The sequence below is a fragment of the Chelonoidis abingdonii genome, chromosome 6 (genome assembly GCF_003597395.2).
Source record: "Chelonoidis abingdonii isolate Lonesome George chromosome 6, CheloAbing_2.0, whole genome shotgun sequence".
Lineage (NCBI taxonomy): Eukaryota > Metazoa > Chordata > Testudines > Testudinidae > Chelonoidis > Chelonoidis abingdonii.
Genome location: NC_133774.1, coordinates 28718707 through 28732659, shown reverse-complemented (window position 1 = coordinate 28732659; position 13953 = coordinate 28718707). Strand labels below are relative to the sequence as shown.

Below are 13953 nucleotides of genomic sequence, written 5' to 3'. Positions count from 1 at the left end.
CATGTCTTCCAGACCCACCCATGGGTATTCACAACAGATGCCATCCTGATGGTGTGATCAGCACAGATGGGATACAGGACAAGCACAAAGTACTTAAACTCCATAGAAAGGAATCAAAGCATCTACCCCTTAGACCACAGCGCTGTCAAGCTAGTCCAAAAAAGGCTCCAGAGCCACTTCAAGAGCAGCCACATTTTGGTCTAACTGGACACCACTACCACTGTCACATGTATCAACAGCCATGGGGGAATTTGGAGGTCAACTCTACCTGCAGAAACAATAGAGATAATGGAATGGGCTGAGAAGAACTTATTTTCCATAAGAGCAGTACATATATAATACAAGCAAACAAAGGGAGAACTGAACCAGAAGGTAAACTAGGTGGTTTGATGTGCAATCAACTCAGAATGATATCTGAATTAGGAAGTCTTCAGCCTGATACCACAGGAATATGGCCTCCAGCAACTGACTTGTTTGCTGGTCACAAGAACAGAAAGCTACCAAAGAACTATACCAGAGAAGCAGGTCCCTCCAAGTGGAGTCTTTTTGACACCGATGGCCACAAGGCGTGCTTCATGCATTCACACCTTTCACATTTTGAGGGACAGTGATTCAGAAGATAAGGCAAGAAGAAGCAAAAGTGATAGCTCGGCTTCACACTGGCTGAGGAGAGTAGAGTTTTTAGATATCGCAGACTTGGCCTTGGAAGCTGCATTGTATGGACCAGTGAGATCAGATATCCTTCACCAACGTCTTCGCCTCAATCTAGACCCAGACGATCTACAACTAACAGCTTGGCTATTGACAGAGAAGCATTAATCACTCTCTGTCGTCCAAAGTGATTGTCACTCTAGTCTCCTCCAAGTAGATGTTAATGCTAAATGCCTATTTTCCATCTGGACAAGGTTTAGTGCATAGTGTCTAAAAAACAACAAAAATCTCGTGGACCTTGGTATCCCAGCTATTCTGACTTCCTTGAGAACAGTGCGAGTAAGGGACTTGAGCCCAACACCATATCATGCCAGGTGTTGGCCATGAGTAGCATCTTACATACAGGTTCCTTGTCAAAGAGTCTTCAAATATACAGATTTCTCAGAGATGTCAGAGTGGCTAGACTTGTGGTCAGACCAGTCTTTCCTAAACGGGCCCCGCTGCAGGTGCTGAAAGCACCACCTGTTGGAGCCATTGGTCATACCATTCTGCCTGTTCATCCAAACCTGTTTCTTGGTCATGATCACATTTTCAGGATGAGTCTGAGGGCTTGTCTACATTTACTGGGAGATTGACACACAGTGATCAATGCATCAGTGGTCAATCTAGCAGGTCTAGTGAAGACCCGCTAAATCGACCGTAGATTGCTCTCCCGTTAACTCCTGTACTCCACCAGATTGAGAAGAGTAAGGAGAGTCAAAGGGAGAACGTCGCCCATCGACATCGGGTAGTGTGGGCACTGTGGTAAGTAGATGTAACCTACGTCGACTTGAGTTATTCTATTCACAAATAAATCCGAGTTTTGAGCTTTATCTGTGCAGAAACCTCATTGTGTATTCCAGGATGAAGGTGGTGTTAGGTCCTTCTTGCCAAAGGTGAACTCAGCTTTCCATGCCTCACAAGAAGACAACCTCCTGTCATTCTGTCAAAAGCCACAGTATTCTATAGAAAAGCTTGGGTATAATCTGGATGTTCAGAGAGCACTAAAGATCTATACAAAGATCACTGAATTGATAAAACCACGAGGCTACCTGTTAATCTCCTTTTAATCTGAAGTGCCAAGGGCTCAGGGTATCCTAACTACCTCTTGCCAGATGGATCAAGTTATGACTGGTAGAGGCATACCGTTTCTTTCCCTCCCCTCCTCCCCCATCTAATTCTACTTTTTTATCCTTCGCTACTTCCCATGCATGTCAGAAGTGTGGGGGACGCTGGGCTGCAGAATGAGCATTTGTTACCTGATCATTTGCTTTCTGCTACCAGGGTCTACCACAATTCTACCCTGGATGGTGCCTTAGCCAAGGAACAACATTTAATTTTTAAAGCTACAGTTTATGAACCGGGTTTCCTACTGTATATAGTTTACTGATTTGCTATTGTAGTTATTGTTACTAATTGTATTCTAAGAACTTTTACTCCATTTTGGAATGAGTCATCTGGTGGCAAGCCAGATAACAGGTTTTGACTAGCAGGAGTTGACAAAGGGGACTCTAGTTCATATATATCAGAATTGTTGGAAACACCCCTAGAAGAAAGGAAATTATAGGGTAAGAAATTTCACAGCCTCTTCAGCCTATTTAGACTGTAAAATCTTCAGGGCAAAAGTGATTACTTACCATGTGTAGGAACAACACTAGTGCAGTGGGGCTTATATCTCAGTTTGGGTTTCTAGATGCTAATGTAACCCTAATATTACTACTACTATTAGTAACAATAATAATAATAATGAATAATACTTTATTGTGCCTGCTAGTTTTCCAACATTTAGATTGAGTTGGAAGTCATCATCCTGATAGTCTTCGAAGCATCTGTCAGCGCTTCAATTTGATTTTCATTTTAACAAATGCTGATCCGCAAACATACAGACCTTAAGAGAAATGTCATAGATGACTTCAGGAATACTGGTACAGTTTTGTCCATGGTTCAACATCAGGCTTTTAAAAAGATGTCAAATTGTATGCTGACAGTTACCATTTCTAATGCATCAATATCTTGTGGACTAAACATTGCAATTTGCTTTCTTCTCCCCTGAAATGCATACTTGTATGTTTTCAATACTTTTTTAGTTGAAATAGGCATATTTATTTTTTTTCAGATTTTCCTGACATTCCGTATTCTGATTGGTGTGGGCAGACCATACATAATCACTTAGATGTGGTTTCTCATTCCTCAAAGTTTTCTGGGATTTCAGGATGTAGTGATGCAGTATCCCATGGTTCAGCTAGTAGTACCAAGAGTGCAGATCTTGTACTAGGTAAGCATGCAACCTTATAAAAGTATTAATTCATTTTTTAAGTATTTTCTTTCTTATACTTAAATATTTTAGAAGACAATTTTGTTTGCATTTACTGTAATAGAGCAGGAGTGTTTTTTTTAAAAACTATTTAGGTGCTTTTCTGTCACTGTCAGGAAGGTAGCATGAAAAAGCACCAAAACTGGGTGTCAGGTGAGCTGAGTTCTATTCCTGGCTCTAACATTTACTCAGTGTGGCCTTTTGGCAGGTCAATTAAACTTCTCTGTACCTCAGTTTAAATCAAATTAATCATCTTATTTTTCCAGCCTCGTGTTAGCAGACTGAAAATGATCTTTAAAGTTGTTTGTATAGGACTCTTAAGAACATTCTATTCCATATTTTGGACCTTATAAATAGAATTGGGGACCATATTTAAACCTAGTTATAAACTGATAAATGTTGAGCTTTTTATCGTTTGGAGTTCTTTTAAAATATTAGGGAAGACATTTGATCTTTGAATATAATTCCTCATTGGCTTGTAATAATTTGATTATTGTAATTATATATAAAGTAGAACCTTGCTAACCCAAACAGCTTATAATTCACATACAAAGGCAGATCTCCAACCCAATTCTGAGCAAAAATATAGTGGGAAGTGTCATGCTGTGTGGAATAGTTCACAACCATGAATGCCAACTTCAGGGCAGAGTGTCAGGCACCAGACCCCAGACTGATTGTGTGTTCTATCATTGGAATTCACCAACCCAGTAACAAATGTGAACTCCTAGAGTCACATAGTCCACTTGGGTATTCCTATCTTTCTTGCCACCCCAGCAAGCTGGACTTAGTGATAGTTGGTTGCTGTGCACCAAAGGTCACAAAAGATTCCAGTTGCATCCAGTCCCAAGAGACAAGTCACTTACCCCAGGTCAATTTGTACCTTAAACCTCTCACCAAAGGCAACGCTTGCGGCCAGTCCAGTAATAAACTAACTAAAGATTTATTAAGGAAAAAGAAATGAGAGCTATTATAAGGTTAAAGCAGGCAAGCATATATACACAAATGAGTTAGCCTATGGTTCCTGTAGGTGACAGAGTTGTTGTAATGTTAGCTCTGAATGTCTTTTAGAGCTATCCTAGGTTGACCCTGTGGATCTCTGCTTCTGTTTCATGGCTCTGACCCTGTGAGACTCCAAATAGCAAAAAAGATGAAAAATTTTCTTGTCAGCTATTTTTATTTCCTTCTTCCAGAATTCATCCCATCAGCTTGAGCCCTTTTTCAGGTAGCCCCTTCATGGTGTGAGGGGCAGTTAACAAAGTCTTTGTATACTGATGTTCCACAATGGCCCATTTAGTTTGGATGGCCCTTCCTGATGGGCAGGAGACATACAGTGTCAGAGCAGACATATTTTTGTGGTTACAAAGCAAAAACTTAAATATTACTTTTATAGCAAGAGATAAAGGTGGTGTAAGTGATAATCTCATTTACAATACCTTTCACATGCATGCTATAAAGGTGGTAATTAAGTTTTTCAAAGAGACTAAACACTTTGTTATATGTCCAGCACCCATGTTATCCATACTAACACACAGGTGAAACAGACTGGTTTAGAGCTGGCACCTGGTCTGCCAGTGCCACAGCAGGGACAGAAATGTAGTTGGGTGTTACATCTTTAAGACCTCATTGTTGTAAAATATATTGCACAATATTTACTAGTATACTTAAGAAGCTATAATCTAACTAGTTAAAACTAAATTACCGTTGTGGTAAAATAAACAAAATATATTTAGTGATGTTTTTGTTGGCTTTGCATATTTTAGCTTGTGTATGTGTCTTGGTGATTCACAAAATGCAGCGATTTTTATGAATTAGCACAGTTCAGCTGTATAAAACATGACACTTCTACTTAACACAATGAAAGAGTGTCCTGATTGAAATTCATACTGTGGAATTTATTTTCCTAAGGAGTAAAGTCAATTCCAGATGATACACCAGTGTGCCGAATACTGCTGCGAAAAGAAGTCTTACGCTTAGTAATTAATTTGAGTAGTTCAGTAGGAACAAAAGGCCATGAAACTGGACTCCTAACGTAAGTAAAATGTGTCCTTCAACTACAGTTTTTACCAACATTCAGTGTAGGTATCTTGTAAAATCATAACTGTAATATTTTTTTTCATGTTTTACTACGGCTTTAAAAAGCATCAAAACTGATTTTGTCATAAGTTTGTAGAGATGGGTTGGCATAATGTCTCAACTAAGTGAATCCAAAATTAGGGCTCAGTTTTTGCTTAATAACTGAGGCACTAAGCACTACACACACTTTTTGTGTGTGGTTGTACTTTTTTGTAGGAACTCGGTCATGCCTATATATACTGGTGGGAGTTAAGGACAGATTGAGAGATGACAGATTTTAAGGACTTGCATTCTAAGATTTATTATTAAACCTTAAATTAATATCTACTTGTTTTCTGTCTCATTTTCTTTCATAATAGTCCTTTAACTATTATGATATTTTGTACATCTGATATGCAGTGGTTTTGTACATTTAAAAAAAGTTTGACTGCTTAAAGTCCTTATTGTATGAATTTTCTTAATGCTTCACTACATGCAATGAGTGCTTGTTGCTTTTAATTATGTACTGTACTATTTTGGTTATAAACTACTATGCTGTGCTGTTCACTTTAAAATAAAATCTAGCCTAAGGACCTGAATAGTGCTTTCCATTTTGAGATTTTTATCCGTATACCTGTATAGAGCTTCATTTAATCTAAATTTCCTCTAGTTGGATACAAAATATTAGCTAATGTAACACATTGAGAAGTGCTTGTGCTCAAACAGTATAATAATAATCCCTGTAGATCATTTGATTAGGTGCTTCTCTTCTTACCTGAGTTGATTTGTTTTGGCTGAACAAATTAAAAATTCTCAACTTCTGTCGCTGAAGAGAGAAGTTTTGTTAACCATTATGACCAACATTTATCTGAACAGTTTTAAAAAATATATATTATGATGGTTACATGTGAGTATATTAAAATAGCTTTCTTTTCCTAAATAATTAGCATTAAAGAGAAATTCCCCCAAGCATTTGATGACATCTGCCTTTACTCTGAGGTGTCCTACTTGCTAGCACACTGCACATTTCGACTGCCATCTCGAAGGTTCATTCAGGAGCTATTTCAAGATGTACAGTTTTTACAAGTAAGTAGAAGTGAAGATTTACATGTCATGATCCTTGGGTAAACTGCTACTTCTGAGACTCTTTTGTCATCCCCTGTGTGTACTTTTTTCAAGTGACAGGTCCATGCCTCTACTTCTCTTTGCGTAGGACCCTGTGATCCAGCTACTATGTGACTGGGTCTATGGGTTACATCCCCTGATTTCCAGTCATGATACCTAATAAGCCCCAGTGGTCTTGACAAGGGTTTCCTTTCGGGAGCCCCTGTTTAGTATGCAGTAACTCAAGAGAAGTTTCTTCAAAACAAAGTATGTTTTACTTGCCAGTACTCTGTGGCAGAGATTTAAAGAGAGACCTATTCTTCTAGTCTCTTACCTATATTTGGCATTGCGTCCATGGTAAGTAACCCATCATCAACACACAGAGGCATGCACATTATTCATAAAAAATAATAGATATTTCTCAGTTCTTCACAGTATTAACTTCAGAAGATGCACCAATTGGATTCAGGTTTCATCGTTTTCTAAATGAAGTGAGCACTCATGCCAATTTTGTGGTTGTATGATGTGGTCGTGGTAGAACATCTGTAAGTTAATACTGCATCCTCTTTGCCCTTTAGATGCATGAAGAAGCAGAGGCTGTTCTAGCAACACCACCAAAACAACCAGTAATCGACACATCAGCTGAATCCTGACCTCAGTTTTGTACAGTGCATGGTATATGGACTTGCCGAAAGCCTCAGACATCTTCTGACTGACTGGACAGCAAAGATAGGAGCACCATCTCCTAGACAGTTCCAGAAATTACTGGTACATGAAGAATGAACTGAAGACTTTTCTCAACAAAAATCACTGCCCCAGCCCTCTGAGCCCTTGAGGAATTGTAACTCATTACCATAGTTTTAATAATAATAATTACCAATATATGCAAGAAACAAGCACTGAACACCTGCACAGGTTTTCATTTCATTTTTAATATGACAGTTAAACAATATACAACAGTGTGCAGAGACCTCTTTTAAATGGTTGACTTCAAATTCTGTTCCAGATAAGCAGAATGATGCCTTGCTTATTAACCCCTGGACGCCAGGAGTCAGGGTACACAAGAGTATATCCCATTGCCGACAGTGGGGCATACTGTAACCATGGACACCAAGGGACTAATGTTGGGCCTTCTATGTTAGTTTTCCTAATGTTTGTAACACTACTTGAGGGGTTCATAACCTCAGATAGAAAGAAAAGCCTCCATGAATCTGGGGTTTTCTTATAAGTTATTTTAATGTTACTATAGTTGCAAGAGTTATTTTATTAGCACTCTCTCCAGTTTTGTGGCAATTACATACAACATGTTATCTAAATTGGTTAAGAATTTTCACTACAGTTTCTGATTTAAAAAACAACAAATCATTTTTGAAATTTGATTGTTTTCCCTGTACATTATGCATGTGGTGTTTAGGATTTCTATATTCATACTCATTATTGTGAACATTGGTCATATTCTTAAATGAAAATCTTTAACAAGCATGATTTGTATCAGATGAGGTGAATACTGTATCAGCTAGACTAGAAAACATTTGATCATTGTTGCTTTTTTGGTAAAATACACGGTAGTAGGTAATGTCCACATTCCATGGGAAACATTTTTCTAAAACAAACATTTGCTTTAATTTTCATGTCTGACTGATCACCAGATAATGCTAATAATTGTAGTGAAAAGCCTTAAGTACCAAATTTTGAAAGAGCAGTACTTTAATTTTATATTGGTGTTCTTTAGATCTTTTGCACAACTTACTTGATACAATGACCGATAAATGGGTACAATAACTGCCTTCATCATATTAGTGAAGCTGATAAATTGAGTACAACCTAAAAAACAAAAACAAAAAAAACTTATGTATTTAAAGATATTTGGAAGCATTTACAAGAATTAAATACAAATATATGCTAATTTGTATATACAGTAGCATGGCCACCTTCATTAGAAAGCCAAGTTTTGATATGTGAATCATTCAGCTGGACTGTATTAGATAGAACACCTTTTTAACCCAGTCACTTTTACCTTTTTTATAATTAAAGTGTCAGATTAGATAGTTTAGATGAAGATAGGTTAAATTTATCCCAATATTTCATAACCCTCATGTTACCTTATTAATTAATGTGCTGTTGGAGATTTCCATAGATAGCCCTGTGAGCTAATAAGAGCAAAAGACAGTTCCTAATGAAATGTGGAATTAATTTGATCATATTGAAAATTCATTTTGGGGACAAAGCAATATCATCTTGTTGCCTAACATTGCTTTGTAGAATTCATTTCACTGAGTGCACTGCATGCCAACATCTGACAGCAAAGCAGTTGCAGGGCTACAAACTGCTTCTCTCACAGTAAAATTTAGTTCCCTGAGTTTTTCATCTTTTCATGAGATCCCCATTGAAGGAAAGAGCAGAAGGAAACCACTTTAACACTTACCATCAATGACACCAATAACAGTATCACGTGTTTATGAAATATATTCGATAATGGAAAACATTACCCAACAATAGTTATTTGGACTTCTCTGGTCTTAAGAATAAACATTTCTGCAAAACCAAAATAACCACAGTATAAGAAATAGTGATATAAACTCCAAAGCAAATAATGTAGTATTCCCACCAAAAATGAGATTAGTATATGTTATACAGTAGTTTCCAACACTACCTCAGTTAGGATAGAGTATGAACTTTTTGTTTTAATAACTCTAGATGGTGTTAAATCAAAGAAATGTGTTTATTTTTCTGCAATTAAGGCAATGTAAACCATTTATCCACCTTTATTTAAAAAAACAAAACTTTGTCACCATTTTTATCAACAGTGTAGAAAGAACATTAGAAAGGTGTCTCAATAAACAAAAAGTAAGCAAATGAAGATTTCAATATACTTTTAAAAATTGATGCTACTCTGTTAATTCCTCTGTTCACTGCCAGGTCTGGATCCTCCGCCCTTGAATGCTTATGTATTCTGAAGTACACAATTATGTGGGGAATCATTACACCAAGAAGTTAACGTATGGAAACTGCTGAAAACTTAAGGGTTGATCTCAATGGTAGCAGAAGAATAATTTTTCAAGTATCTATATCAATGTTAGTAAATTTCAACAAAATATGCATAATAGATGTAATGTCAGTACTGTAAGCTTCATAGATATGGCATTTCTAGAATTAACTTACATTTAGTTCACACTAATTTTTAATGTTAATTGACAAGTGAAGGGGTACTGTATGATTTGGAGTAATTTGTGACATTTGCATTAGTTATAAGCTGTGAATTTCGAATTTTAGAGTGAATTTTCAAAATATCCTTTTGCAAAGTTCCTAATTTAAGAGCATTTATTCTGCTCCTTTAATATCACTTAGATACATTTACATAAAGAGAAAAAAATAAGAATTGTAAAATACAGCTCATTTTAACCCTAATTGAAAATCCCTATGCTTACCCCCACCCCATTTTAGAAGGAGACACAAGAAGCTGACAGACTCTGCTCACTCTGTATCTTTCCAAACCTAAAGATTTGGGGTGATGTTGAACACCTGCTAAACCCTATAGCATTCAGTTACAGTATTTGCATTCTAAGTGTACTCGCAAGAGTTGCACTTGCTGTGACATAGAACTCCTGAATGAATAAATATTACAGTATGGCCACAATTTGCAGAGGAGAGTCCCTGAAGTTCAACACCTAAAGCCATATGTAGGCATCTAGATTAGAAGTCCAGTTTTCAAAGGTGTTAAACACTCCTAGCTCTCTGATTTCAAGGAGGGTTGCAATAGATTATCACTTATCTATGCGTAGGTGTGCACATTCAGTAATTTTGGCCATTGGACATAAAGTATGTGAGAAATAGAATAGTGCTTATCAGTGAATTTCCCTGTTTAATCTGATCTTAAATATTTACCTACAGATGTCTTCTGTTTTTTTACGACACACTAAAATGACAAAGTATTCAATAGTTTACACCATAAAAGCTTACTTGTCTAGAGATTTTTAGAGGTGGGGAAATGACTTGGGGGTTGGGTTGAAACACTCAGAAGTAAGTTGCATTTATATACATCTTAATGTACCAGGCAGCAGTGAGAAATCATTCATATATTTTATCATTATTCTTAAAAACATATGCAGTGAGCTTGAATGTGAATCTAATATGTGGTGAGAGGGAGTTGAACAAAAAACAGTAACAGCTATGATAGTAGTATAAGGAAGAGAAATAATTATTCTAGAAATAGTTCTAAAACGTTTAGAGAATGAATTATGAGTAATGAGCGGTAAAAATTTTCAGATGCTTCCACTTCAGTCTGCACTGTAATTCACAGTTGCTTTTCTAGATCTGGGCAAATTTATGTAACATTGTAAAGTGAATGTACGTTCATGATGAGGAATCCTTCTTCATGGAAGAAGTTTAGATTAAGTTTGGAAATGTCTCCTCTAGTCCTCTACCCATGCTCTTGCTGCTCTTACACAGAAGGTTCTAACAAGTTGTGCTTCGCTGTGGAGGCAGCTGAAAAGGTTCTGTAATCTTTTTCAGTTACATTCACTTATACCACTCTGTGCTTATTTAAAGGTATAATAGTACGGAAAGTAAAATCCTAAATTTTTGAAATACCTTTGGGAACATGTTAGAAACCATGTTAGAGTTTTCCCCTTGGTAGGAAGTGGAAAAGGTTACCCTTTTGTTTCTTTGATTTGTTTGATTATTAGCTCCATGTTCTGATTTCCTAGATATTTTTATTCACAACAGATTTTTATGTTCATTAAAGAATGTGGATTTTCTTTGGACTATTTTTGTAAAATAGGCGGATAGCAATGCCACAGCATGCCGAAATTGCACATTTTGCTTGACTTGCTTTGTAAAATACACTATTTAATTTGAGAAATGTAATTTATGCCAAAAAAGTGTAACTTGCCATTTTGCCACTGAATAAGTTGTTTTAGCACAAAATGCAATGTCTTAGGGGGAAAAGGCAGACATTTTGTAGATGTAGTTGAAAAAATTTTCCAATATTGGCTGTCAGTATCCCTAAAACTGCATTATAAGAGATGATGTAAATTAGTCTTTCTGAAGAGGGAAGGGATTGTTAAAATCTCAAGACTTATTTTCCCTGCCCCATGTGGTTTCTTTACTTTTTTTATTATTATTTAGTAATACGCTGCTACATATTTGGAGGTTCTAGTGTTTGTAGGTCACTGAACAGACATTGAAATCTGATTTATATTGTATACCTGTAACATAGAAAGAAAAAACTATTTATATATTTTCCGTAAGAATATTTCATTGAGCTGTGTATAATTTAAACAGAGGCTTGTCTCAACATGGCTTTGCCCACCTTGATCTTTTTTTGTGTTTTTTGGTTTTTGTATAGTGCGTACAGTTCATGTCCATGGGCATTAAAAGCCTCCTGAAGTATAATCTTATCAAAGGGATGCATTGTTAATAAAATGCTTAAACTACTTACAGTTGTCCTGGTGTCTTAACTACCTCTAAGCACTAGAAATGAGTTGGAATTTTCCTATTACATAATGTATTTGAGTTACAAAATATAATTAGAGCCAACTTAAATTTTTCAAATGAAAATTTGTCAAATGTCCATTTGAGGAAAAATTCCCATTTTCCAAAAAATATTTTAATTTTAATCAACTTTAATTTTTATCACTTAAATTACAAGTTTTCATACATGATTTTTGAATTTTGAAAAACATTCAGTTTTTACCACATAATCTTTTACTTGCAGTAATCCCCAGAGTGGTTTTCTTAGAAAGTAATTCAAATTATTAAAAAATCACTTTTGAAAATTTCCTATTTTGGAAAAGAACGATGACATGTCAATGATATATTTCAAAAAGCAAAAAACTCCATTTTGAAAACTAAATGAAAATTTCATGTTTTTTAGTTTTTGACCAGTTCTTAATATAACCCATAAAGAATTTTTTTCCATAATAGTGTAGATATCAAGTGATAAAGGACTCAGCAGGGAATATACTATACTGGTGTACAGTTTTTATTACAGTGCTCCCACTCTATTCTTTGACTAATATGTCATTAGAAAATAACACACAAAGGATTATCCTTGCTTGATATCTGCTTACTAATGCTTGACTGTTTTCATATTGTATATTATTTTGAAGTACAATTAATTTATGTGATGTGGCTGCCTGGTCTGGACTAGTAGCTGGGCTCTCTTCATTTCTGAGGTAAGTCATAACCAGTCTTGATGTAGGCTTTTCAATCCTCCTCTTGGTGAACAGTCAAGCTTTCCTATTTGTTCTGCAACCCAGCATCTCGCTCAGTACTTGACATCTAGGCTACTTTCCTCTCTCTGCTGCCGAAGGAAATGGATCAGAGTCTTGGAGTCGCATTGTCTGGCCGTGCTCCCACTTGGTTCCAATTTCTCTGCCTCTGGCAGCATACAGACAGCTCCCAGCTTCACATCTGCCTGGGAGGGGCTTCTTTGTCAAAATTTGGGGCAGTGGTGATCTCCCTCTCAGCCCCTCCTCCTCCCAGGCCAGTTTTTTAGCTGGGTGTTGGAACTCCTGAGAGCAACAGTTGCAGTGCCTCCCTGTTTGCTTCTCTGCAACTTCCAGGTATGGCAGAGTAGCCTAAAAAGCACCAAATGAAATCCATACAGTGCTCCATCTGTCAGACTGCCCTCCTCAGGCTTGGAAGACAGTGAGTTGTTCCCAGGCTTCATTCAGCCTTCTATATCTAACTCTATTAGATCCAAGGGCTATGAGTTGAACAGGCATGTGGGATCCACTACAGCTGCTGTGACTCCAGCATGGGTAAAATGAACCAGGAGTCAATGGGCAGAGCAGGGAAAGGCTCCAAGGACAAGGAGGACCCCAACCAGCTGACCCAAGGGATAAGTCCCAAGGGGGCCCTGGAAAAGAGAGAGGGCAGACTTTACAGGGTCACAAATCCCTCCCTTCGCCTTTCCCTGATCCCCAAAATGGGTCCTGAGCATACTGAGGAAAGAAGCAGGGCTCATAAGCACTTCCCAATTTGGCCAGGAGGGCTCTGGAAGCTTTTTCTCTTTCACATCTCGGGGGTATGAGACAACAGGTGAGGAAAGGACACAAAAAAAGGGGGAAGAAAGTGTAAAAAGATCTAGGTGGCATAAGTCCTCTTCCTTTTCCACAGAGAATGCTAAATTGTCAGGCTCTGACTCTGATGAGGATTGGGGAAAGTCTTCCCTTGTCTCCCCCCACCCTGAGAAATTCAAGGCCATATACCAACAAGATTGTATCTGCTATTCAGATTCAACCTAAAAAAAATCTCAAGAGCAAGTCTGAGTAAATCCCCCTCGAAATACTCCCGAGGCCGTGATTCCCCTACCCTCCTTCGAGGAAGTAATCTGAGATGAGTGGGGTAAGCCAAACAAGGGCCAGCATGTTAACAGAAAGGATCTTGGGTTCTATAGGATCTAGGAATGAAAGTGTCAGTTACTGAGATACCAAAGGTTGACCCTGCTCTAGAATCCCCCCTCTCAAGATATGGTTCTATCTGAAGGATCCCATGGATAGAAAAATGGAGGCCACTTTCAAAAAATATGCTGAGGCCTCAGAGAATCCCTGACAACTACTTGCATTCTTAAGACATCTTTTTCCTGGCTGGAAGATCTCTGAGCCCTTAAGGCTAGAGGTCACCCTGCCTTTGGATCTATTTTAAAGAAGGTTTCCCTTCTTGGACACAATGAATCTCAACCAAAGCCATCGTCCTCAGCTCAGTGACCAGGCATCACATATGGCTCTGTCCCTATGGAAGATGGATAGCTACTCAAAGCTGGTGCTGTGCTCTGCCAAATTCACAGG

The 13953-nt window shown here is 37.5% G+C and overlaps 1 protein-coding gene across 1 annotated transcript in view; it reads left to right on the top strand.

The window, feature by feature from the left end:
- The window catches only part of RICTOR (RPTOR independent companion of MTOR complex 2), a 194734-nt gene extending 185201 nt beyond the window's left edge, over window positions 1-9533 (top strand). Inside the window, exons 36-39 of the mRNA XM_075067463.1 lie at window positions 2807-2965; window positions 4910-5033; window positions 6004-6142; window positions 6739-9533. Coding sequence (XP_074923564.1) covers window positions 2807-2965; window positions 4910-5033; window positions 6004-6142; window positions 6739-6813 — 497 coding nt within the window. The 3' untranslated portion in view covers window positions 6814-9533. The remainder of the gene's footprint in view (window positions 1-2806; window positions 2966-4909; window positions 5034-6003; window positions 6143-6738) is intronic.
- The last annotated feature ends 4420 nt before the right edge of the window (window positions 9534-13953 follow it).